Source organism: Coregonus lavaretus (assembly GCF_964263955.1).
Source record: "Coregonus lavaretus genome assembly, chromosome: 1".
In the NCBI taxonomy this organism is placed as follows: domain Eukaryota; kingdom Metazoa; phylum Chordata; class Actinopteri; order Salmoniformes; family Salmonidae; genus Coregonus; species Coregonus lavaretus.
This window is the reverse complement of record NC_139988.1, coordinates 78704829-78731820: the sequence shown is the minus strand read 5'-3', so window position 1 is coordinate 78731820 and position 26992 is coordinate 78704829. Positions and strand designations below refer to the sequence as shown.

The window sequence follows — 26992 nt, the reverse complement described above, 5'->3', positions numbered from 1 at the left end:
CGTTTGATCCTGATCTTATTTAAAATGCTCACACAGATGTTTCCCATTCCGTCGAACAAATAATGCATTATTGCCAACGCGCTACTGTAAACACATCGTTGGTGGCTGGTGTGCAGACTTTTTTTGTACAGCTTTGACAGTGCTACTGATCGTAGTGGTGGCGCTTGGCTTGCACATGCAAATTCAGCACACACAACATTCTATAATATAATTGTATTATTTGACGTGTCAAATGAAAAGCTTATTTGAGGCGTCAAATTTGTATATTTTTTTGACACGCAAAGACCCAAACGGCGTTCCATAGCTGTGACACTTTTCCAGTACACGACACGCACGACTCTTAGCGGCAGTAAGAAAGCCATGCCAATCTGCACCCATTCAACAAACGCCTAGATTTACGTTTTTATTACTTCTAAACAAAATAACCATTTGGGGTTCTCATACGCTTACAATGATGTTTGGATTCTTGCTTGAACAGTCGCTAAGATTATATTTGGTTATGATCTTTGCAAAATAACTATTTTGGATGCAGCAGTTGTTAGCTAGAATGCTAACGGTCATTGATATAGGTTGTGGCAAAAGCTAACCAAAGAGCCATTTTACTGGTTGAAGTGTTTTTTAAGTGTAATGCTGTTGATTTGCGATAATGACACAAACATTATATTAAGCAGGACATTCATACGATCCTTAAAATCCAATTATAATCCAAAAGTAGTGTGAAATTCACTCATACGCAACATGTAAATAGAGGCTCTTTTTTTTGCTGGCGTTCTATAAGAACTCCCCCTTGTTCGGCCACCAATTTGCGCGCATCGCCCTCGTGCGGCAATGTTTGCAAACACAGAAAGGAGTCTATACTGTTATGTTTTTCATCAACGCGTGCAGGACCAAAATGGAGGAAATGTCGAAGTGCTAGCACTTGTTAAAGCACGAGCCACTCTAGCCAAACGATATCCCCGCGCGTCTTTGTGGCTTTCAGTAGAATTAGCTAGCTACCAAACCCTTCTGCAGGACCATGAGGGTGTGCAAACTATATTTTTATCCGATTATAAAATAATAGACCCTACGTAGCAAGCTAGTTTGCTAGCTAACTAAATGCTAACTAGATGCTGGGAGAGTTTTTGTTACCTTGTTTGTCCAGTACAGTTAGTAAGTTAGCTAGCTGAAATTGTGTATGTTTTTAGATATCTAGCTGGTGAAAAGGAAGCCCAGCAGTCAGGCGCAGTGCAGTATTTTATGTGTCAGTCAGTTGTAGTAGCTAGTGTCGAGGTTGCCAGTGATGGAGCAACATGGTGCCCAGCGTAGCTAGCTAGCACTTTTCGTCTGTTATTTAGACCCGCTAACGTTAGCTGTTAATTATGTTGGTTGCAATACTGATAACACTTCTTTCTGTTACAGGACGAAGTCTGATCCAGGCTCAATGAAACAGAAAATAGGCTTCAATGACACTTGACTGCTTTGCAGAAAAAGCAGTTATTATGTAATGTTAGTTCAATAACACCTGCGTTTTATTCGCCATGACTATGAGATCCACTTTGTTTGCTAATGCAGGATTTAAGCTGGACACAGAGAAACTTGACTTTGACAAATCACAAGTGGGAACTGCAAACGTCGTGAATTCAATAACCATCAAGAGAGAATCCTGTGACTTTGTCATAGATGTCCATGACGTACATGGGGCCATCCACAAGACTGGAGGGGAGCTCCTCAGCAAAACAAAGATCCTAGACCAGAATTACATCATTCGGGCCCCAGTGGCTGCTCAAAATAAAGCGGGAGGGGCACTGGCTCAAGGCGACAATTGGGAAAGCACAGGGGTGCTGTCATCCTCCGTCAGACAAATGGGGGGTGAGGGAATCCCAATTAAAGGTAAACTCATTCTGAGTGACAGTATGGATAATACAGAGTTGGTTTCGAACAATAACTCCAAGGATGCTGGTACTATTGAGAGCACCAGAGGGGTCTCCCCTGGAGGAGTTGTCAACACTGCATCCATTGAGCTCAGCACAGAGGGCAAGTGGAGGAACATCAGGAAAACCCCTGCTAACCCCCACACACAGGCCACCTGCCTCCAGCAGATTCTCCTGCTTCAGCTGGACTTGATTGAACAACAGCAACAACAGCTGCAGTCCAAGGACAAGGAGATAGATGAGCTGAAAGCGGACAAGGAGACGGTATGCACGGTATCTGGAAGTGTCTAATTGTTTTTAGATGACAGTAAGTCTGTCATTTCTTTAGAACCAAATCATTTATAAAAACATGTCTGCATACACAGTTGCTGGCGCGTATTGAGCGCATGGAGCGCCGTTTGCAGCTGACGAGGAAGGACCCACGTGATAAGCGCCTATTTCAGCCACTAGAGCCCTGGACCCCAGATAAAGAGGACCTGTGGGATCTAGAAGTGGGTGACAGCCCACAGACTCCCACCCCTAGGTCACTCCACTTCAGTCGAGGCGGCAAAGGCCTCAAAAGGTAACAGACCCCAAATACTACTCTGCATTCACTTATTCTCAGTCAAACTATCTTTCATTCACTAATATCTCTGCTCTGCCCATGCAGGAAATTTTGCTTCCTGGACTCCAAAATCCAGAAGTCGCGAGGAGGCAAAGGCTCCAAGTTCGTCGCCTCTAAGTCAGAGTGTGGAGCTGGGTCTCCACATCAGAGGGAGCTGCGCAGTAAAGAGACCCCAGAGAAGATGGGGTTTGGTCGGTCAGCGGTAGAGAGGGATACTCTGCAACCAAGCAATGAGGACCCGGAGCTCACCGCTCGGATGGAGGAGCTCCCTTTCATGTCGACTACTGAGATGTACCTGTGTCGTTGGCATCAGCCTCCCCCCTCCCCCCAGCGCGAGCCGTCCCCTTCTCCGAAGAAAGAGGAGGTTGTAGCCAGTGAGTAGACCCACCACACAAGCCAGTGGTTCAGTTCCAAGTGTAAAGCTGTGTAGTATTGCCTCACAATGAATAATAATGTAGAAATCCAAGTAGTGTCGTAATTAGGCATATGTCTCTTATACACTGTTCTGTCTTCCAGTCCCCTCCTGGAGGGAAAACAGTATGGAGCCCTTGGATGAGGAGGCTGCCAGTGACATCCCAGAGGTTAGAGAGGAGAGCACACTGGCTATACAATTACAGAATATTTTAGAAATAAAGCCTGTAATGCCACACACAATATCCACCTCACCATTTATCCATGCAAATGGTCCTTAACCACATCAACCATGTTTTTTTGTGTTGTTATACCAAGATGTTGGACGACAGTGTATTTTTGAAGCGCCACGCAAAGCTGGAGTTAGATGAGAAGAGGAGAAAAAGGTACAAATGGGTTTTATGACTTCGAAGTTACTCTCAATGCCTCATGAACCATCTTTATCTTCACTCACTAAGGCTCCTTTAATGTTTTGTGTAATTCAATCTTGATTTACTACATTGAGCCACCAGCGTTTTCATCCTTTCCTTGCGCTCTCATCTTCCCCTCATTCCCTCCGTAACTGTGTCCTGTTTTTTGTAGATGGGACATTCAGCGTATACGCGAACAGCGCATGTTTCAGCGTCTGCAGCAGCGCATGAACAAGAAGAAGGGGATCCAGGAAAGTGAGCCAGAGGTCTCGTCATTTTACCCGGACACTGAGGATGGTATGACTGGCCACGTCATCTGCTGTCCTAAATATGTTTTCTTCTCAGAACCGTAAAGTTGCACCACCTTTAATACTGACATGTAGTTACAGAAGTTTTACGAGCAATGTTTTCATTGCGTGCAGACAGACTTGATTCATTTTCTTTCCCTTCTCTAGTCGAGTCCATAATCATCACCCCTTTCCTGCCTGTGGTGGCCTTTGGCCGGCCATTGCCGAAGCTCACTCAACAGTAAGTAATGATTTCCACCACCGGTAGTTCTGCCCCTCTCTCTGTCCACTGCAACACTTGTTGTAGGTTCAGTTCAACATAGAGGAAAACATCCCCATCACACATCATGGCACCCTTTTCCAAGCACTTGGTCCAAACAAACACATCTATGCATTTTTGTGTATCTTTCATTCAAAGGATATAGTTAAGCAATAAGGCCCGAGGGGGTGTGGCATATGGCCAATATACCACGGCTAAGGGCTGTTCTTATGCACGGCGCAAAGTTGAGTGCCTGGACACAGCCCTTAGCCGTGGTATATTGGCCATATATCACAAACCCCCGAGGTGGCTTATTGCTATTATAAACTGTTTACCAACGTAATTAGAGCAGTAAAAATAAGTGTTTTGTCATACCCGTGGTATACAGTCTGATATACCACGGCTGTCAGCCAATCAGCATTCAGGGCGCGAACCACCCAGTTTATAATTTGATATACCATTCGTTTGCAGAGATGTTATTTGTTTGTCCATTTGTTATTTATTTTAGTCAGGTTTTGAAATTTTCCTATAGGTTCACTTTTCTGTTAGGCTTGTCGCTGGACATTTCTTTGTACAGTGAGTTAGGGGATAAGTTAGGTATGTAAGTCACTATTCCCACTAGCTTGAGTTCATCCATTACTATGCATAATTTATTTTTCAAGATGGTACCATGGTGGCGGGGCAGGGCGAGTTTCACAGAAAGACCTTTCATCAAAATGCAAGTATTTATTCTTCCCCATAAGTATGTATTTTTAAGTTTTAAGCAAACCGAAAATGTTACACCCAAAACACTTGTCTCAAAGGCAAGCATTTTCTTGCCTATTCGTTCCTCTGGTCTCAAAGAAGAGGGCATAGCTCTAATGATTTAGAAAAAGAGGGCAATATGAATGCACACTGGTGTAAATTTTAAAAAGGGTTTTAAGAATGATTGTTAATGCCAGTTTCAAGACAACATGGTGAATAAAAAAAAAAGGGACTTTAGCCTTAACATATAATCTGAAGGGGTAAATATTGACTGGATATTTATATACCAGTAGTTTTGCAAATCCTTTAAAGAAAATGGACAAGAAAGACAAAAAAATTCTCTATACAAAAACGCATTTTCATAGATAAGAAATGTTATTTGTCCATTCTAACAGTCATTATTATCAACATGTCTGCATATTGAGACAACACTGTTCTATAGAATGAGTCTGAAAACAATTTACAGACTCTTTATTCAACACATGATGTGCCAATTGGATGATAACCCAATGTGAAATGCTTTTCAGGTTACAAGGGTCCAATTTTCCCGGTGACCTTCCCCTTTCCTTGATTCCTCCAGTCATCTTTTCAATTTCTGAATTGTGTCTTCCGCTGTAGGAACTTTGACCTGCCTTGGCTTGACGAGCGAAGCCGCTGCCGCATCGAGGTGCCCAAGAAACACACGCCACACCGGACCTGTCGGAAGTGAGGTGGTATCTGCGTGTGTCAAGCAAAAGAGAGAGAGAGCCCCCTTCCTTTCCCAGACTTGAAAAGTTTTATTTTGTGGGTTTAGGCTGTCACTACTCTCAGTAGTCTGTGGAAAAGTAAACCACTGTCTTCCCGTGTCACTTGCCAGCTGGCCTGGAGAAGGAGCTGCTGGAGATTGGGGAAAATGGCTACCAAATTGGCTAGCTATGGTACATTTGGTGCCCATACTACTCAAAATGAATGAAAAGCTGTACCCCCCCCCCTAGGAAAACAGCCCCCCTACTAACAGCTAAGTGATTATAAGGTAAAACACAATAGTTACTTAGTATGTCTGTAGTAACAATTTAGTAATAAGCATGTTCTGTGAAGCAAACCTGGGAGCACAAACATTTCCAAATATTTTGGAATTCGGTGTAATGTAATACTTAATTACTGCATCATCACTCAAATATGTAGCTTTTGATTATTACTACCTTATTACATAGTTGTCAACCTGACTTAGAAACTTGGGGACTGTGATCTAAAGGGTAAGAAGAGAAGTGGTATTTTCTGATTTGACTGATTGGCAGTGCTTGAATTGTACAATATGCAAATTGCTACAACTAACCCTGTGTGCTGGAAGCGCCATTGGCGTTTACATGCTCGGTGTTTTGCTTAGATTGAAACGGAACTATTTTTCCTGTCTGTGTATTAACTGTAATAATATTTCCATGTGTGGACACTGCTTCAAGTGAAAGGTTTTATTATTGTGCACTAAAGTGTGGATATGTGTTTGATCCTCACTCTGCATGTAAGTTTTATAACAAATGCAGTAAATATAAGATAACAAATGTCCTCTTCTGTTGCTAAAATGATTGTCCATACTTTGCATCATGAAATCAAGTTGGTTGAGTACTTCTTGGCAGACAAAATTGGCTGTTAAATTGATTTCAAAACCTTTGGTCTTCTACAGTATGCACTTTTGTTTTTTTTCTCATGATTTTATTATGCGAGTCTGCATGGTCTTTTTTGAGGTGACAAATCTGTTCCAAACGATAGCAACGATCAGCATGGTAGAGCTGTAAATGAAACATTTCCGCTTAGTACAATTCCGAGAAGAGTAATATCTGATTTAATTTCGAAAGCATGACTCATTGGTTGCTGGAGTTTTTCATTTTAGGATGTTTTTCCAGTACATCACAATAAATTGCAGTAGATAACTGAGATGTAGATATCAGTCCTACTGTGAAGTTTAAAAAACATGGGTTGGCATTAGAGTAGCCTAATCAGCTAGAGCACTCAAACGTAATGCTAGGTATTTTCCTTCCCTTAAATGCTAGCTATATCTAACAATATTGGTATCGAGCTCCTGGGGATGTTAAGCTTGTGTTTTGTCATGTGTTATCGCTTGAAAGTTTTACTTTTGGCTCAATGGCTTCCTGCCTCTCCAACGCTACAGACCACAAAATACAGGCTGGTTTTGAAATAATGCGAAATTGTTCTGTACATTGCTTTCAGGAACAAATGTAAATATGAAAAACATGGCTGTTATTTTTGTATTATTTAAATGTTTGTGTTGAGTACATTCAGTATTATTGTTCTATGATAATTGATTGTATGTTGACTATAATTTACAAAAGTTTGTTTTGGAATAAAACGAAAAACATTAAGCTTAGTCTTCTCGATATGTAGATTGATGAGCTCTGAAATTGATTGATAATGGTAAGCCATATCCATGAGAGAAATGGAGTGCAAACATTCTTAGAAAACTCTTTGAATTATACTATTGGGAAACCTGAGTTTGAACAACATGGGCATGTAAGTACAAACATTACACACCATGAAACAAAGCAGCAGCAATGTGAATGGAGTGGTTAATAGACCTTTAAGCAAGATTAAATAATGGGAGCATTAGTGTATTATTACCACTGCATAAATGAGATTGATCTTGTTAGCCAAATGTTGTGGTCAGGGGGGGGGTAATGTTATCACATTTCTAGGTATTGAAGTAAGACAATTACCCCTTACTGTCAAATGTAAAAAATGTTTATTGAATAAAGGCAAAATAGGAAATAATTTATTATATAAACCACCATACCCTCTAACCTTTTGATAAATATTACGTTGATTATCATGAAAACTCACAACGTCTGCAGTCCTAGGATAAAAGGTTATTTCAGTTTTACCAGGCACCATTAAGCGAGTGCCCCCTTTCGGACATTTGACATGTAGGAAAATTTGCCACACGGTAGACATTTTACCCCACTTTAGTATTTTTGTCGAATCCATTTACCTATTTGTCATTTAACTCACACAAAGGATGTTACGATAATGTAAAGGATATACTTAATGACCAGCATCTTCTCCGCAGTCCCATTAATAATTTGAAACCTCTGTGAATCCCTATGTTATACAAACTCTCAAAGTAAATCAAAAGCAAGCAAGTAACAAACAGTAAAACCATTACTAAATCATGTTAATAATGTTATATCTGATAATGTGTACTGTATGCCTTCAGGCACACAACTCTGAAAGTTGAAATGTTGTACAAATGTAGTGATACTTGTACATCAAATATACAAAACGTTTACTTTAACAGGATAGTCTAAATTCACTTTAAAATCATTAGTGTACAATTTACCCAAGGAGTGTAATGCATGCCTTTGGGTGTATTTAAACTCACTTCATTAAAATATTCCCCCTAAAGAGAATGCTTCATATTTTTAAGAGAACAATTGTGGTATGGATAATGATTCTGATCCGTCATTGATAAAAGATAACATACTGCAAGCGAAAAATATCAATACTTGCAAACAAAAAAGCTATATACCGTAATAACATGGAGTTCTCACTGAAACCCTCCAGTGTTCCTCCACTTCTCTTCCCCAAATAAATCTAGATACAGAGATCTGAGTTGCTGAGAACATGTGTATCTGTATTAACGCCAGGCAGCCAAAGTGCTGTTGTGTGCCAGTTTTTCCACGCTCAGTCTCTCCTGAGATTATTCAGTCTCTCCTCCAGGTCAGCATCTGCATCTGCCAGGGCTGGCTGGGGTTCAGCTTTCTTCCCACCTGCCACGGAGAGGCTACCTCCCGTGGATGGCAGATCTAAATGAACAGCAAGGAAATCAATCCAATCAATCAGTATACATAGGAATCTTGATGAAGTGACAACCAGCTGTATCACTACTACAACATTGTAGTGAATGCAGTTGTAAATTTGACTAACTGCAAGCGCAATAACTTGACTGTATTCCTTACTTGAGAGTTCGTCAGAGAGATTGAGACCCAGCTCGTCCAACACTTGGGACACAACGGCATCACTGTAAATAAAACAGTGAGAGTTAGTGTTTCCATAGATTTACCAGCTAACAAAAGTATGCCAAAAAATATGAATAGTACAATTTAATATAACATTCACGAATAACGATGTGATCAAATTGAGGTAGTGCAGGCTTATTTTTTTATTTTTACTTAACAGTTATTTTTCTTAAAACTGCATTGTTGGTTAAGGGCTTTTAAGTAAGCATTTCACTGTAAGGTCTACTACACCTGTTGTATTCGGCGCATGTGACAAATAAAATTTGATTTGGTTTTGAGATTTTAATGATTTGGCTGGAAATTTCTGTCATGAACCCCCTACCTCTCTTCTTCATCATCCTCATCACCCATGGCATCATCTATGGCATCATTCATCATCTCCTCTTTCATGTCCATGATCTCACTCTGTCGTTCAAACTCCATCATGATCTTCTGAATCTGTGGCAACTTCATCTGTGTAGGGGAAGTGAACATATGACGTGAGCCTATAGAATGTATTGGCACAATTCACTGGTAACAAGAATGACTACAAACGTTTTGGGTTATTATTAGTGTTTTACAGTTCTAATGGCAAGTTATCCTCTAAAACAGAATTGGATTGTGTTTTTAACAGGAATTAATCACATGATACAATGAAACAATGAAACAATGATCACCTGTCTGTTCATGGTAGCCATGGCTTTTGTGACTCCTTTCATTGCCTGTGCCATGCTGTTGTTTGACTTGAGAGTCTGGATCTTCAGACTGACAGCCTGGATATTTGCCTTCATCATAATGAATTTCTTCACATAGTGCCTTGTGCGAACCAAGTCCTTTGCCATGATTTTCACAGCATCCTGGAATGGTAACAGAGGAGTAAGAATTTTAAAATGAAGCATAACGATTGATATTAAAGCATCAAGACTTTTCCCCTTTAAAGCCTCTTATCTTTGCCCTCTTATTCTCTCACCATCTGTCCCTGTTTGGCCATTTTCTTAATGTCAGCTATGATTTTCTTCTCCTGCTGCTCCAGTCTTTGTCGCTCTCTGTCCAGATCTCTCATGGCCCGAGTCAGTGCCCTCTGGTTTTGCCTCAGCATCTCCTCCGGGGTCTTCCTCTTCCCAAACAGGAACTCCATCTTAGGAACAAAAAGAGGAACTATAAACAGATATTTGTAAGGCTTCAACACAGGAATTAATTAGGCTACATATTCAATCCAAATCTACCTCTCTCTTGTCAGTCATTATTACTTACAATATGCCAGTTTTTCCCCTGAAGAGGCACACATTTTAGGTACTTTTATGCATACGTTTGTTTGTGAGAGTTCGTGCATACACAAATTCTTGTTTATAGCTAATGTAGCTAGCCAACTTCTCATCAGATACAGTTACTGTAGCTAGCTAACTGGACCCTGATTAAACTGCTTTTTAACATTCAAGATTAAAGGACAATTCTGTCACTTTTCAACCTCATAATCATTATCTCTAGCACCATGCCAGTGTCTACGTGTGTAAATGGCCCGTTTTTATGATCTGTGGTTCCAAAAATAAGAAAGGTCCTAAAAAAAATGCTTCTCTGTGACATCACAAGGTAGGATTAAATGGTGCTTTCACGACAACTGGGAACTCAAAAAAAAACGAGGTCAAATCATGGCGTCAGTGATTCTCTGGTCGGAAAGTGGAAGCTCTAATAAGATGCCCAATTTCCGACTTCGATGACAGTTCAAAACTATTTTTTTCCAGTAGGAGCTCGTTTTTCCCCCTGAGTTCCCAGTTGTCTTGAACGCACTAAAGTCGGAGATTTCTGACTTCTCAGTTGTTTTGAACAGGGCAATAGTGTTTGAAAATAATGTTTTAACTTTTGATGTCAACTGATAGAACTTTATATTTTTTTCTACAAAACAGAAATGCAGCGTTTTCACGTATGTAAACACTGGTATTGTGCTGTAGCTAATGAAAACGAGGTTAAAGTTGTGAAATTGCCCTATAAGGTTATTGATAGGAGTCTAATAATTCAACAAACAGGCATATGCATAACTGCATGGGCCTGATTACGTTAGTCTGGCGAGAAGAACCTTAAAACCTCAGAGTAATGTCTTTGTTTAAACTATTACGCTTGCTTCCTTGTTAGCTAACATTAGCTGCTAAGAAGTTGAGTCATAGCAACAAGTTAGTTATTCCATGTTATCTTACCGTGTATGAAGTCTTTCGTAGGTCTGTTTATGTCAATATAATGACAATTGCAAAGGAAAATACCGTTTGAGAGGTCTTCAAAGGTTTTAATTCGGGAATAGTCTACCTACTTGTTTTCTTTAATGGACTTCCGCATAAAGATATCTCCACTTTCATCCCCTAGCAGGATATGACGTAATAATGATTTTTGCGTCATAAATGCCATTGGTTCGTTCGTTTTGGAAGGAGACTTTTGCCGTTTATGTCCCAGTTAGGCAGAGTTTCCACTTAAATCGTTAAATTACTAATATTCACTACTGTGTAGTAAGTATAACAATACATAAACACATTTGGTAGAGACAATCAATAAACAGACTGGCAGTATTACCCCTTTATTGATATGTTTATTAATAATTTCGTGGCACGGTGTCTTGCAAAACGAGCGCACCAAAAAGTAATGGCGTTCATGTTCATAGTGCGATAGTCACAGACACAGACCAGTGACTTTATTATATAACCATTTAGAGTGAAATCAATAGGTGGTAAGTTAACGACTTAACGTTAAATCCATAAAGTGCAACGTTTGAAATGCATTTTGTTTCACAAATCTGATAAAACAGACCCTGACATGTTCAGACCAACTATGTCCACTTGGCGGCAGCAAGGCACTTGCAGTGGTATCAATTTCCCAACTACCCAGATAGAAGAAGAGGACTCGCTGAAGCACACAATGCACTTCTGTCAAGGGTTGTATCTCCTAAATCTTCATATCCAATTTGTTTAAAAATATAATAAGGTCGTTGGAGAATCGTGCTATTTTGTGTGTATTTGAAGACTGTGGTCAGGATAGATTTGGTTTGACCGGAAACGTCGGCAAATAACTTCCCCCTACACAGTGGATTATGGTGTGGGCCGCTGACGGAGTTGTTCTGCCGGGGGCTTGGTCGACACCCTCATCAATGGAACTCAAGACCGAGGCTTCAGTAGGGCCTTGAATAATTTCGTCTTTAATGGTGGTGATGCGAAAACAAATTCGTGTAGGAAGAGACACATCGATAACACACGGATGGTGGGTGGCCAAACAGTCGCCATATAACGTCAGTCTTGGTGTAAACAAAACAAAAAAAGTGGATTAGTTAGCCAGGTAGATCTTTCTTTTACGATAATTCAACCATTCGTATCGGGCCCATCGTCAGGCTGGAAAAAGAATGTTAGCTAGCTTTACTCCCAGCTGTTGAAGGGTAGTTATGAATTTTGTGCAAATCAATACTTCAGACGGTTTTTAAATAATGCGTTTTACTCTAGTAACGTTGCCTACTCCGTGATAACTAGTTACATTGAGTTTTACAATAAAGTGGCTAACTAATTAGCTACCTAATGCTAGCATAATAAAGCACTTGAATAAATGGTAGCTAGGTAGCATTAGCCTAAGTAGCAGCTAGTAAGTGAACATAATTCTCATGTATTGCTAAAGTTAGCTTGCTAATTAGCTACAAAAACAGTTAACTGTCTAGCTGCTTGGAATAACAGTAATTGTGTGGCTGCGCTAAATGAGTTAGCTAAACAGTTATATCTATGCAACACATTATATCTTACTCTGGTGATTTGCCGTTGCAGGTAGCTATCTAGCGAGCTATCGTCCATTTAGCTAGTTAGCAGTTAAGCTATCATTAGCTAATGAGCGATTTTAGCTAGCTCATTTGTCAGCTCGTGCCGAAATTTTAATGGGAACGAGATGGGTGTGCTTTACGTTTCAGTATTACATCAGTAAATGTAACATTGCTATAAAATACACGTTTTTGGTGAATAACAGTTAACTACGTAAGTTGGCTAGCTAGAGTTAGTGATTTTGTTTACATACGCATATTTGGTTTTTGGCTTGCCAGCTAGCTTTGGAGACAGAATCAGCCATGTCTTGACAATAGCTTCTTGGGGTTACTCCTGCTGAACAGTAATACCACCAATTCTGGAAATAAAGATAGCATCTTTGTGCATTGACATGACAGTCAAAGTTCGCCGAGAGAAAGGCACAGATGCCATCCTGTCCGAAAAAGACGCTAAATAATAACTACTATTAACGCCATTTTAAACAGGGGCTCCGTTGTGGGCCTGTGTCTTGGTGTTTCGCTTTGGGCTAAGGAAAGTGCCACCGTGCCGGATTTTTACAAGTGCCTTTGGTCAGACTGGGACTGGTGCTGTTTGTATTGACATGGAAGGCCCGATTCGAAGTAGTGGGTTCAGACAGAGCCGACGCTCCCGTTCTCAACGAGACAGAGAGCGGTGCAGGAGAAGAGTAGACCTCGCTGAGCAGCGGGCCACATCTCCCTCATCGGGCTCGGAAAAGGAACTTTGTGGGTCAGGATCTGTCCTCGGTCCTGGAGGTAGAGAATGTCGAACCGGTTTCGCCGGCCCCAGACACAGGCCTCCTCGGCGGAGGAAGCGAGTGTCGGTGTCCTGCGAGGAGGACATCATCGATGGCTTCTCAATTGCCAGCTTCATCAGCTTTGAGGCCCTGGAGGTAAGTGTATTTCCTTATGTGAGCACAATCTTACCCATAACACAATACTCAGAAATGATGGACTTCAATGTAAATAACATTTGGTCCTGGAATAAATCGGACTAACACACATCAACAATTTTTGGAGGCACCCATAGGTCTCCACAGAAGTGGATTGTCCGCTATCTCTTTGTCTTTACTTGGACACTAGTCTCACCTTGGAACTAGTTTGGTTAACATCCCTTCACACCTCCAGGTGTGAATCAGTTGTGGTTTGAACTTCTTACAATTCAGTTCATTTACACTTTGAACAATTAGGAGAAGCAATCCAATCAACAACCACAATGAAGGCCATCAAATACAATGATCTTCACTGATGTGTCTTAACAACCTTAATTATTTGTGTACACCAAGCACCCTATGTTGATACAAATAGCCTAGGCTATGTTAAGGTTTAGGAATCGGCTTGACATTATACCAACAATGACTAGTCTCTGTATAAAATTGAGCACACAGCCATGCAATCTCCATAGACCAACATTGGCAGTAGAATGGCCTTACTGAACAGCTCAGTGACTTTCAATGTGGCACCATCATAGGATGCCACCTTTCCAACATGTCAGTTTGTGAAATTTCTGCCCTGCTAGAGCTGCCCAGTCAACTGTAAGTGCTGTTATTGTGAAGTGGAAACATCTAGGAGCAACAACGGCTCAGCTGCAAAGTGGTAGGCCACACAAGCGCACAGAACGTAACCGCGAGTGCTGAAAAATCGTCTGTCCTCAGTTGCAACACTCACTACAGAGTTCCAAACTGCCTCTGGAAGCAACGTCAGCACAATAACTTTTCGTTGGGAGCTTCATGAAATGGGTTTCCATGGCCGAGCAGCCGCACACAAGCCTAAGATAACCATGCACAATGCCAAGCGTCGGCTGGAGTGGTGTAAAGCTCGCCGCCATTGGACTCTGGAGCAGTGGAAACGGGTTCTCCGGAGCGATGAATCATGCTTCACCATCTGGCAGTCCAACGGAAGAATCTGGGTTTGGCGGATGCCAAGAGAACGCTACCTTCCCCAAAGCATAGTGCCAATTGTAAAGTTTGGTGGAGGAATAATGGTCTGGGGCTTTTTTTCATGGTTCGGGCTAGGCCCCTTAGTTCCAGTGAAGGGACATCTTAATGCTACGGCATACAATGACATTCTAGACGATTCTGTGCTTCCAACTTTGTGGCAACAGTTTGGGGAAGGCCCTTTCCTGTTTCAGCATGACAATGCCCCCGTGCACAAAGCGAGGTCCATACAGAAATGGTTTGTCGAGATCGGTGTGGAAGAACTTGACTGGCCTGCACCGATTCCTGACCTCAACCCCATCGAACACCTTTGGGATGAATTGGAACGCCGACTGTGAGCCAGACCTAATTGCCCAACATCAGTGCCCGACCTCACTAATGCTCTTGTGGCTGAATGGAAGCAAGTCCTGACGCAATGTACCAACATCTAGTAGAAAGACTTCCCAAAAGAGTGGAGGCTGTTATAGCAGCAAAGGGGGGACCAACTCCATATTAATGCCCATGATTTTGGATGAGATGTTCGACGAGCAGGTGTCCACATACTTTTGGTCATGTCGTGTAGCATGCTCTGGGGGAAGTTGAATGGCACCAATCCAGTATCCATGCACTGACCCATACTTTAGACAAAACCTCCAAATCTGAGTTGCTAAAACATGCAATATCATTTTAACCAGTCTGAAATCGTGTCCGGGCAAGTCATCACTGACTGCTATTAATTTCCCCCCAAAAATTATTCTCACAGTCGAGGCTTCCTCCTTTTGTTTTTTGGCCAATTAAATGTTGGTGGCAAGAAGGTCCTTGTTGGCAGTCAAGGCAGAACACGAGCTGCTTTAAACCAGTGCAAAATTCAGGCAAATACTAGGAAGTCAATCAACACGTTTGACATTGTTTCAGTAAACCTAACAGTTTTGTACCTCTTGTTTAACACTGAGATGTATCTTCTCTCAAGATGGACTGCTCCATGAAGCCTACCCAACGTGCCGCCATGCTCATGGGAAGGGGGAGGAAGAGGAAGAGGGGCCCGAAGCAGAATGGCAGAGGGGCCCTCTCAGAGCCCGAGGAAGGGGCCCTACCCAGCTTCTCCCGCAGCTGTTGGAATAGGAATAGAAAAAAGAGAAGAAAGACTGAGGTGAAGGTAAGCTGCATGAGACACCGGCGGAATGGTTGTCATCTCACATTTGGGTTTAAAAGTCACTCATTTAAGCACTGTATTTGCATGTCTGGTCTAAATGCTATTGTGACCTGTTTGTCATGTTTTTGGAAACTAGCTGGCCTGTCCATCTCAAATATTCAGACTGAAGTTATAAACTTGTAATAGCCTACAGGCCTAGTAAGAGCACTGGCTGAGTAACACTTAATAGTGACACCTTTTAGCACCGTGTCGGCCTAGCTTTTGATGAAACGATGGGGATTTATTAACTCAAGGTCAGACAGACTTTAAGATTATTTCAAGTTGCTAAATACCCTGCCGATGGGTAAACTATATCTGGAGTACAACTGCTCATTGACAATGGATTTTCAGATGTTATGCATCCCAACCTAGCGAACAGTTAGCCTACACAGTATAATTAGAACATTCAAGGGTGTTTAATACTGAAATAGTCATATCCAAAGAATGTGAAAGCAAGAATAGCAACTCAATAAACCCATCTACAACGTTGAAGCCAAGCGCCCTCCTCAAAACGACAAGGCTGAGAGTTGCGGAAGAAGTACAACGTGATTCTGGAAGACTCAGGATACAGATCATGGCTAACCTGTGATGTCCCACCTGCTCTGCCTAAGGCTTGGGCCAACATTTATGTTGAAGGTGAATACCATCAATTTTCCATATTAACTGTTATCATTTTTTTAGGTTGGGGGCATCCTCTTCTTGGAGACAGGCTACATCGTAAGTTTCTTTATACTTCTATTTATACAGTACGTAAGCTGTCCATAGAATACAGCTGCGGTTTTATGAACGTTGTGGCACACCTAAATGTAGCTTTTTTGTATGTTCTCTTTTAGTGTGACACAGAGAGCGAGTCAGCAGATAAGGTGGGCACTGCTTGAATCAAACCACATAAAATTAAGATTCATTTGGGAGGAGCACTATTGTTCCTGCTTATGATTAGGTTTAGATTGACCTATTGCGTTTTCCTCTCATCTCATCCCCTTAGGCCTCTGACAATGACATGGAGCCAATGTTCACTGTCAGCACCAGGAAAGGTAAAATGCTGTTCTCGCATTCCCATAGCTGTATGCCTTTGCTTTATAAATATGCTCTTGTCATTTGGTGACTTTGTTTTCAGTATGCACTCATTGTTTAATTTTTTTTGTGACCAACCTTTTATTCAGTTGTCGTTTATATTTTTTCAGAGGGGGGTTAAAGGTACAAAAACAATCAAATAAGTGCATACGAAGATAACCCATTCCACCCCTCAGTCCCCATCCACCTGTCCGTATCCCCCCCACCCACCACCACATCCCGACCCGAAGAAAGCATGCCCCCCCCCCACCCCTTACATCCCACCCAGCAACAGAGGTTGCTTATCATTCCCCCGTACCACCCCTTAACCGTGGGCCTGAAAGCAAAGAAAGTAACAAGTCTATATAAATAAATAAATATAATTGTGTTGGGCTTTAGCTGAGATTGTTCTTTAGAGTCAAGTATATTTGTCCAGGCCTCAATTGTTCCTTGACTATTACCATTAGTTCTCGCTGTTGATAATTCTGTAATAACTTCTAATAGTAACTGTGTCCGCTGGTTAAATGGGAGAGAGTGAGGTGGTTGCCATCTAAGAGCCAACATCTTTTTTTGCAGCAGTGCTGTCTTCCAGCAGGATTCTTCTCTGATTGAGAGATTCAATGAACTATCATTGTTAAGTAACATAATAGATGGAAAGCATTGAATATTTAAATTCATGCACTTCTAAAATTAATTTAGTAACTTTGCCTCAGAAGCTTTTAACTGTACGGCACTCCCACATCATATGAAGGAATGTGCCTACCTGATTTAGGGGACACACTGAACAGTTGGGAGTTGGGGCTAATTTTATCGTAAAACGTTTCCTTGGTGTTAAATACAGTCTGTGAAAAAACACAATGTATAGTTGGTGGTTCGGATTACGGGATGCCAAGTTAATGTTTTTCCATATGCTGTTCCAGTTAAAGGGTGGTTCAGATTCAATTAGATCTGTGGACCATACCTTTTAAAGGCTAACTCAGAATATGATCTTTCCAAAAGGTGTTTATATATTATAGAGATCAGTCTTTTCGGGATGCCAGATAATTGATTTATAAATCCCATTATTGGATGTTTCGGTAGGTGGGTTTCCCAAGAGACTCCATAGGCCAGCATCGCTGACCTAAATTGTAAATAGAGAAAAAAGGAGTTGCCTAGTAATGTTGATGTATCTTTCAAATCTTGGAATGTTCTCAAACCATTACTGTCCATGACATAGGTAAGGGTACGGATTCCACATTTGGACCATTGGTGTGATACAAAGTATGCACTCATTTGAAGATATGCAGTGTCCTTTCTTCTCCGTTTTGGTTCAAATGCAGTTCTTTCTCGCCCTTTAGTTATGGAGCCTATCCCTGTGAGCGTTGCCTCTATGGGAAAAGGCTGCCCTCTACTACCAGTACCAGGCCGCTGTGGCCTCTCCCGGCTGGCGGTCACCCCACGTGTCTCTGGCCTGGAGCGCAGCCAGGAGAGGAGCCTGGAGCCGCCTTACCCCGAGCCCTTGTCTACCTCCTCCTGCCTACCGTCCCTCTCACCGGCAACGGTCTCACGACCTGGCCAGCTCAACGGCAGCAGCAACGGCCTTCACCGCCCCCACCACGACCCCAGCCTGCCGCGCTCCAAACACAAGCTCTTCCTCACCTTCCCCGGGCGACACCCATCCATCTACAGTATGGGCATCAACAACAGGTCAGTCACTGGCACTACCAGGTCTGCCTAGCAGTCAGCACTATTACTACTGCAGTAAAAACGACTACTTCCACTACTACAACTTTTAGACAGCTGAAGCAAGCACACACATTTTCTTCAGGAAATGTACCTTTTCTAGTCTAAACTTGTTTTTACTCTCCTTAGGAACGGTACCTCAGTCAAGCCCTCATCCTCTTCTGCTGCTTCTTCATTGTCGTCTATGCGACCCCCAACTCCCTCTACCGGTATGTCGATGTCCCTCATGAGAGTACCAGGGTCGTCCGGATCTCTATGCCCCCCTTCACGTGCCGGCTCTGGTGACCTGTTCACCTCCCCTGGGCTTCCCCCTCCACCTCCTCTCCTCACGTCCCACTCAGGAGCAGGTACTGTACAGTTGGCACCAATATGTAGTGCTATTCACCTTTATTTTCAACCATAATTGCAAATGTTTGTTTTTTATTTACCAATCAGGTCTGCTATTAGCTTCATTTGGGTACTTGGACAGCTTACTGTCACGGTGTTGTAAAATGAGTTATTTGTGCTCATTTAATAATAATAACTCCATTCTGCTCTGTCTGTTCCCCTACTACAGACCAGGACCTGCTGCGCCAGGGCCTGAACTCTCACTTCCTGGCCTCGCAGGACCGCGAGGGCCGCCGCAGCGTCCCTGGGGCTGAGACTAACGGTGGCGGGCCAGGCCGCTCTACTCCTGGAGGTCCGTCGGGGGCCAGCTCCAGTTCGGGCTCCTCAGGCCGCTCCTCCCAGGCCAGCATCCAGCCCCTGGCCTTCCAATTCCACCAGCACAACCACCAGCACCAGCACCAGCACACACATACACACCAACACTTCACCCCCTTCTTGCACCCCAACGCCTCCGCAACACCGCCTCAGCACCTGGTAAGAGATGACATGCTACCCTGTCACATTGGGTTTCATAGAGCAGCTTCTGCCTTGAAATGCCAGTGTTGGCATGTAACTTACCACTTTTTGTATTCGTCTTTTAGTTTGAAAAATATGGCAAGCTGGAGGGGCTCTACAGAAATACTGTGAGTTTATGTTTACATGCTCCAGAATTGGCGTATTTGTTTATACATTTCTGAGGTGGTTGTTGAGATGAATGTGGTAGGGGTCTGGGGAGTGTCGTTTTAACCAGCCTGTGTGTGTGTGTGTGTGTGTGTGTGTGTGTGTGTGTGTGTGGCTGATGTAGTTCTTCCCACAGTACCCTGCTCCCCCAGTGCCAGGCATCCAGCCTGTGCTTCCTCCCACTGGGCCCTTCAGCTCTCTGCAAGGAGCCTTCCAGCCTAAGGTGAGTGGAGTTTAGCTACATTTCACTGATAGATTGTCCCTAAACAAGTCAATGGATGATGATCTGTGGTGGTGTAGTGTCTAGATGACGAAGCGTTTGCTGTGTTTTGATACAGCCTCTTGCCCCCCAGAGAACGAGTCCTGAGATGACAGCTCGACTGGGGGTTGTGCCTCACCACCTGCAGTCCAAAGACCCCAGGGTAAGATGCTCAGTATGACTATAGAATATATGATGGCAATGGTTACAACTGAAGCTTGTAGTATAGGATTGAGCTGGTATTGATAGACGATACACGTGCCTAATAAAGGCATTATGTGCAAAGACTTGGGCCTAGTAGTCAGTGCAGGAAAGAGTGGAAAACAATTAGCAAATAGTTGGATAAAGGGTGGAACATATTAAAGGTCCAGTGCAGTCAAAAACATGATTTTCCTGTGTTTTTATATATATTTCCACACTGAGGTTGGAATAATACTATGACATTGTGAAAATTATGATAATGCCCTTTTAGTGTAAGAGCTGTTTTGAAAAGACTGCCTGAAATTTCAGCCTGTTTTGGTGGGATGGCGTTTTGGCCTTTCATGGTGACATCACCATGCGGTAAATTAGTTAATAGACCAATTAGAAAGAGTTCCAAACCTCTTATAATGACAGCTAATTGTCTGTTTTCCCCTCCCCACTCAAACCACTCCCAGACAGTCCTAGCAAAATTCTTGCTTGAGAAATTGCTCTTTGCTAAGAAGCTATTTTTGTTTATTTTTGACCAGTTTAATTTAAAACAATCACAGTAAGGTACTTAATTGTTACCCAGAAATGATTTGATATTGTTATAATAATGGCTGCATTGGGCCTTTAACAAACATGGTTTACTATTCTTTTTTTTAGCTAACTGATCCATTTTGGACATCGTTGAAAGTCAGTAATGTAAGCAAAGTCGGATGCTTTATCAACCCTTGAATGCTTCATTTTTAAAAGGGTTATGATACTGTCACTGTACTGTTGGTTTTCCTACTAACTCTTGGTCAGATTTAAAACTATTCGACTAAACGCCCTTGCACACCAAGTCTGATTTCTTCTATGACTTTTGGCACACCTACTGTGAAACTCTGCAACTTTCCGTCATTACTCATTTTGGAATCAGAAGGATTTTGATCATGTGTTTTTTTTTGTCCAGGAAAAATAAACTGACCCATAATTGTTTATTAATGATGTTTGCCTAACTAAACTGTACCTCAACTGTACCTTTTCCCCCATACTCATGTTTATGCTGTGCCAGAACATTTCATACGGCAGACATTAACACCATCACATCTGACTCTGTGTGCAAAGGGCTTAAATCTTAATGCAAGCTAAACAGGATCACAGATTCAATCATGTGTTTTTGAATACACAGAAACCAGGGAAGTGGTGTGCTATGCATGTACGGGTAGCGTGGATGATTCTGAGCCATCAGAAGAAGGTGAAGGTAATGACTTGTGAAATGTTTCACACTTTTTATTAGACTTCAATCTGATCCAATCTGTAGTAGAAAGTATTTCGAGGTAATTCGACCACTGAAGCAACTCAAACATTCTTATCAGATGTGATCAAATCAATAAAAAATCGTACCGATATTGGTTTAGTTGTCCATGTTTATTGAAAAAGTTATTTGCAGTTGTGCGTGCTGATATGGAAACAATATTCTAATCAGCTCCTATTTATATGTATTATTTTGTATATGTTATCTGTAAATAGTTCACTACATTTTTCTGCATCATACTGGCTGCCGGCTTGTTTTCTTTCTTGGATTACCTGCTATTTAGGCGCCCTCATCTCACTTTAACAATGCTATGGCCATTGCATTGACTGAGCACCACTCTCCTCTTTCTCAGCTGATGCATGCAGATCCTCACAAGCTGGACTTCCGTAACGAGCTGCTGGCTCGTCTTCCAGGGGCCGGGGGTCTGGGCCCTCTGGGGCCCCTCGGAGGTGGCCTCCCCTCTGCCCACGACCTGAACCGACCTGCCAACCTCTTCACAGCTGCTGGTGGGTGCTTTTTCTTTGTCTAGCCAGATATGTTTGAAGAAAAGGGGCTGCAATTGTTTGCACCATAGAGAGAGAACTATGGGCTTTTTGAAAACCTCAGGCAAAGAGGAAAGATTCCTTGACATTGCAAATAGTTAGTCAGTAGTTTTATAATTTTTTTATTATCGATAGTAGATTTATCAAATGTTCTATCTGATATGTGCAATGTTTAAAGGTCATGAACAGTCAATCATGTTTTTCATGAAATGGGATGATGGAAAATGACTGTTGCTTCTACCTTGATAAAGTTTTATCATAAAGTTACGGGTTCCATCCCCCATGTCAAACACTTGGATTCATTATTAAGGGGACATCAGCTGAACTCTCATTTTAATACACCAATGGTAACATGATATTCTCGTACCTCATTTAAATAAGTACTGCCCTGTAACCAACATCGGAGAAGGCGTGTTTACAGAGGGACGTGGTTTATATAGCTAGAAAGCTACTCTACTGGTGCCAAAATTTCACTGTAGGGTGCTAGCAAATATAATTAAAAGTTTACCCTATTCATCTATGGCAAAGATGCCTATATGTTTCCCCTTACATCTGTGTCTGGTGTTAGCTAGTTACTGGCTAGCTAGGTCTTCAGGTAGCATGGAACAAAGGGGGGGGGTGAAGGATTGTTTAAAATGCAGACGCAGTTGTCAACACATCGTCAGTACTGCTGTGACAAGAGACATGCCAAACGGGAGATGTTTAAAAATATATAATTGATGCGATTTCAATGTTTAGTTGCTTTGTGTTCACCAAATTTGCTTGATGATTTTACTGCAAAACTGCTCACTGCATCCAAGTTGTTTGACATGGGCGTTTCAAAGAGCTGTCAGTCAAGGTGAGCTCATTAATATAAGCTCCCCGCCCACTCAGCCTGTCTTTTCAAACTTCTTAGTAGTTAGCTACGAGAGAGAAAGTACTTTTCAGAATGACTGTTCAGGGCCTTTAAAGTATTATGTAGAGGTGTGCATATTATTTGTAATTTTGGTGTGTCCTTTTTCCCTCAGGTGGAGTCAATCCATCCTCATCTCCTTTCATCCCTCCATCAACGCCCCACTCCTCTTTCCTCACTCCAACAGCACACTTAGGTAAGAGACTGTTTCAAAGGGCGCATCAGTGCCACTTGCACCCTCGGTAAACAGTTCTCATTTTGATTCACCCTCTCAAGAAACTGCTTAGATTTGCATATTCGCAGGTCACTGAAACACCTTATTAGGCTAGATATTCAATTAAAGCATAGTACCTTTACAGCATGCAACTCTAATGTGCTCCAGTGAGTCTGAACACTAGTAGTGAATATTGCCAGGGGTCTAATGCTGTAAGGTTTGTGTCCGCATCAGTCCTGATGTTTATGTGCATATGTGTTGCAGACCCGTACGGCCGCTCACCTCCCTTCGCCCCTCTCGGAGCCCTGGGCTCTGGTGCCTTCGGGGGACTGGGGAGCCCTACGCTGGGTGAGTCACCATTTCTCTTCCTCAAAAAGAAACCATTGTTTATGTCCTTACTCCTTGGATAATAATATGTGCAGTCTACTAAAATGACGTTATTCCAATGTCTTTCCGTCTCCAGCTAACAGCTCAGTGTTTGGCCACAAGGAGCCTCCTGCAGTCGGGGGCTTACCCGACCCTCATGACCAATGGAACCGTCTGCACGGTGGGCCTCCCCCCTTCGCCGGCCCCAGCTGGGCCAAGGGGGGTGAGAAGAGGGACGATCGGGACCCGGGGAAGGACATGGAGAGGAGAGATATTATTCACATCAAAGACGAGAAAGACAGGTGAGACAACAGACGCCCGCCCTCTAACATATTTTTTTCGACCTAGTTCCTAAATATGCTTGAACTTATCTTTCTATAGTAGTTTTCTGTCTGATTCAGTTCACATTACTCAACACATTTAATACTGTTTTTGATTTGAGTGCTTAATTGGTATCTCTCCCCACAACCACTGATCAACTTCTATCCTCAATTTCTTTTTCAGAGACAATATGCTGTATGGTCGTCAACCTGTGCGGATGTCTCCGGTCGCCCCGTCCCTCAAGCTCCAGCAGCATCGTAGCAGCACCCCTGTCTCCCACATCAACGGACACGGGGGCCCCCTGGGAGGCCCCAGCGGTCTCACTGAGGATCTGACACGCAGCCACAGCAGGGACCGAGAGAGGGACAGAGACGGGGACAAGAGACCGCTCCCCTCCGTCTCCTCCAGGCCACCTCCACTAGGCCCTTCATCCTCAGCGGCTGCAGCAGACAGAGACAGGCCTCGCTCCTCTTCTTCCTCTGTGCTGACGACTCCCCCGCCCTCGGGACCCGGCGCCCCCTCGCCCTTAGATCTGTACCCCCGTCAGCAGCCCCCAGCGCAGCACGGCCTACAGAACGAACTCTCCCACACCTCACAGAGAGAGGGTGGCCCCCCTGCCTTATCCTCAGCCATGGTCACCTCTCTGTCCCAGGGCAAGAAGCCTGACCGAACCACCACCCCATTGCCCAAGCCTCCCCCCCTCTTCCCCCCAGTCAAGGTCAAGGAGGAGCGGAAGGAGGAACCGGAGCCCGTGCCAATCTCCCTGCCTCCTCCCCTGCCCCCCAGCCACAACTACGATCGGCCCAACAGCCGCCCTCACCACCACCGCTCTGCCACCCCCTCCTCTTCTCTCTCTCTGACTCCCACGCCTGGGGTGCCCCTGCCTCCTCCCAACCCGCACAACCCTCACCATCACCTCTCCATCCTGGAGCGCTCCCGAGCGCAGGCTGCCATTGAGGCCTACCTGGGGAGTACACAAGGGGCTGGGGGGATAGTAGTGGGTCCAGGGGGAGAGAGGTTCTCCACCCACCCCCATGGCCAGCCCCAGGGGCACGGCCAGCACCCTCACAGCTTCCCATGGGACCCATGGAGGGAGCTGGCCGCCCAACAGCAGCAGCAGCAGCAACGCCGAGAGGCCATGGCCCTGCGGTCGGACCCCCACCTGGCGCTGCGCTCCGACCCCCACCTGGCCCGGCTGCTCCAGAACCAGCACGCCCAGCGCTTCATGGAGGCCGAGAGGGCGGCGGCAATGGCAGCAGCGGTGGCTGCCAACAACCCTCACCACCACCCTCCTACCTCGTCTGCCTCCTCGGCCCGCCAGGAGTTTGGCCTGATGGCCCACAACTTCGACCGCCCTCCCCAGCTGGGTCCCCAAGGTGGCGGGCTCATGGATGAGCAGCAGCGTGCCCAGATCCTGAGGGAAGACTTTGAGAGGGCACGCTACTTCGGGATGCATTCTCACCCGCACCTCTCGGGCTCCCACCTCCCACCGGGTTCTCACTCTGCCCACCTGGAGCAGCTGCACGCTGGGATGCTCTCCCACTCACACCTCCATCAGCCTGGAGCCTCCACCCCATCGCCCCACCACCCTGGCCTCTACTCCCGCCTGGGGCCTCTACACGCGCACCATGTGCCCAATGGCATCCTGGCCAAGACCCCTGCTGGCCTGGTGGGGGCACTGTCCGTAGGAGCCCCCCCTCCGCTCATTCCATCTGTGACCAGCAGGTCTTCCACCCCGACCCGCAGACTGGGTGGGCCCGGGGACTTGGCTATGTACTCTCACAAAGACGGCGAGTCCAGATAGTACAGGGACACACCGGAGGAGTCAAAGGGAAACGTCAGGATTACTGTGCCGCTCTCACTCTGCTTCCTGAAACACACAGCTCACTCTGGCTCTAGACCAGATATGGGCAACTCCAGTCCTCGGGAGCTGGAGTGGTGTCACACTTTTTCCCCATCCCTACCAAACACAGCTGATTTTAAACAAATGTCATTCTCAACTGAAGATCATGATTAGTTGATAATTGAAGTAAGGTGTGTTAGCTGGGACAAAAGTGTGACACCAATCAGGCCCCCGAGGACTGGAATTGCCCATCCCTACTCTAGACCAATGAGCCCCCCCAAAGGGTGTTGCTGGGGTTGAAGGTAGGGAAAAGATACAAGGAGACTTGTCTGGGGGCGACTCAGTATATTATTCACAATGGTTCTGTCAGTGCAATTTTAAGGTACATGGTTTCTGTGCTTCCTAGTGTTTTATTATTTTAAGAAGGTTTGTTGTTTGTCCATATGATGTATACAATAATGGTAGCTGTACAAAGAGGCAGAGAAAAGGCTTTCCCATTTGAATATGATCAGGTTTGAAGCAAGCTTTTTCAGGTTGAATAAGATGAACTCTTAGAGAGATGTGCACATTTTTTACACATGAATGGTTCATCCTTCTGTTGTTCTAACTCATAGGATATATAAATCCCTTTGCATAAATAAAATGTTGGGCTGTTTTCTGGATGAGCTAAATAATTATGGTAGCACAGTATATTTCTATGGTTTTCTTTTTTTGTGTCCTCTGTAATTGTGAAAAGACTAGATTAATGATGAAACTTTTGAAGATTCTAAATCTATAAAGAACTGTACATCTGTTCTTCGCTCCTCCTCTCCCCTCAACCTCACCACTCTGTGATCTAAGAACCTCTGCTCCACCTCTTGTATTTAAAAGAAAGAATGATGATATAAACTGTGCAGACACGGTGGACAATATTTATCTTCTGACTTGACATATGAGCAGGACCCTAATAGAGTAGTCTAGTGAAATTGCCTTTGTAATTATTATTGTTAACATTTATCTTCTATAATGATAATAAATATATTCACTGTTTTTATGTTATTTGTCATTGTTTCAGGTATCACCAATGCACTCCCCTCTTAGTAACAATTTTAAAGTTGTTCCAGATCAGGCAGTAAAAGTTGTTTGACGGAAAAAGGAATTGCTTGTGAACGTGAGTAAGACACAACCATAACAACCTCTGGCCTCTTCATGGATCAGATCTTTGAATATATGATGAAAACACAGAGGGAGGTTTGTGTTGGTGTTTGTGTCACATCACATTTTGGACTATGAATGCCTTCCGGCAAGTCATTTTCACAGGGATGCTCCATGAACAAAGATAATTTATATACATGGAAGAATGGGACGGGAGGCTTGAAAAAAGAATCGGTACACATGACTGGACTGAGGGTATACTGAGAGGAGGAAAAGACATTTGGGTCGATTATTTTAATAAGACCATTTTATACCTTTCAAACCCCTTCCCCTAGAGTCCACAAAGATTAATTATTAAAATAACTGTTGTTTACTTGATTGTGTGGGTCTTATTTGCTTTGATTGTCTTGGTGTCTAATAGATGTTAGAGTTCAGCAACTTCAAAGGGATGACTGACCACATCTTTATGTACCTTTTGTGCTTTCCAGAAATCAAGTTTATTTGGAGAGCGCGTACAGCGTGGAGCTCCAACTCCGACCTTGGAGAGCAGGATTTTGTTCCAGCCCAGCACTAACGCCTTCAGTAGAGACAATGGTAGGCAAGC

The 26992-nt window shown here is 43.6% G+C and overlaps 3 protein-coding genes across 9 annotated transcripts; 2 read left to right on the top strand and 1 right to left on the bottom strand.

The window, feature by feature from the left end:
- Positions 1–834: 834 nt before the first annotated feature.
- Positions 835–5998, top strand: msl1b (MSL complex subunit 1b). 3 transcript variants are annotated; one of them, XM_084170561.1, is made up of 10 exons: positions 835–1021; positions 1399–2174; positions 2276–2472; positions 2560–2888; positions 3031–3095; positions 3244–3311; positions 3508–3632; positions 3791–3863; positions 4544–4599; positions 5244–5998. In XM_084170561.1, coding segments are annotated over exons 2-10 (1572 nt in total). In that variant the 5' UTR covers positions 835–1021; positions 1399–1517; the 3' UTR covers positions 5246–5998. The 3 variants fall into 3 exon arrangements, with proteins under 3 accessions (XP_084026687.1, XP_084026686.1, XP_084026685.1); XM_084170560.1 differs by lacking the exon at positions 4544–4599; XM_084170559.1 differs by having other exon boundaries at positions 4544–5330.
- Positions 5999–7342: 1344 nt separating this feature from the next.
- Positions 7343–10974, bottom strand: LOC311136517 (charged multivesicular body protein 2a-like). 2 transcript variants are annotated; one of them, XM_084170670.1, is made up of 6 exons: positions 10804–10974; positions 9582–9749; positions 9289–9468; positions 8955–9085; positions 8573–8634; positions 7343–8419 (listed from the first exon to the last, which is right to left on the bottom strand). In XM_084170670.1, the coding sequence occupies exons 2-6, from the start codon at positions 9747–9749 to the stop codon at positions 8298–8300; spliced, it is 663 nt and encodes a 220-aa protein (XP_084026796.1). In that variant the 5' UTR covers positions 10804–10974; the 3' UTR covers positions 7343–8297. The 2 variants fall into 2 exon arrangements, with proteins under 2 accessions (XP_084026796.1, XP_084026797.1); XM_084170671.1 differs by having other exon boundaries at positions 9582–9769; positions 10804–10960.
- A 506-nt stretch (positions 10975–11480) lies between these two features.
- Positions 11481–26283, top strand: fbrs (fibrosin). 4 transcript variants are annotated; one of them, XM_084170435.1, is made up of 18 exons: positions 11481–13300; positions 15294–15479; positions 16197–16232; positions 16349–16378; positions 16501–16549; positions 17906–18254; positions 18420–18637; positions 18847–19151; positions 19259–19300; positions 19462–19560; positions 19691–19759; positions 20443–20481; positions 20951–21022; positions 21429–21582; positions 22626–22706; positions 22989–23072; positions 23188–23392; positions 23595–26283. In XM_084170435.1, the coding sequence occupies exons 1-18, from the start codon at positions 12992–12994 to the stop codon at positions 25213–25215; spliced, it is 3948 nt and encodes a 1315-aa protein (XP_084026561.1). In that variant the 5' UTR covers positions 11481–12991; the 3' UTR covers positions 25216–26283. The 4 variants fall into 4 exon arrangements, with proteins under 4 accessions (XP_084026561.1, XP_084026560.1, XP_084026563.1 ...); XM_084170434.1 differs by having other exon boundaries at positions 19676–19759; XM_084170437.1 differs by lacking the exon at positions 20443–20481.
- The last annotated feature ends 709 nt before the right edge of the window (positions 26284–26992 follow it).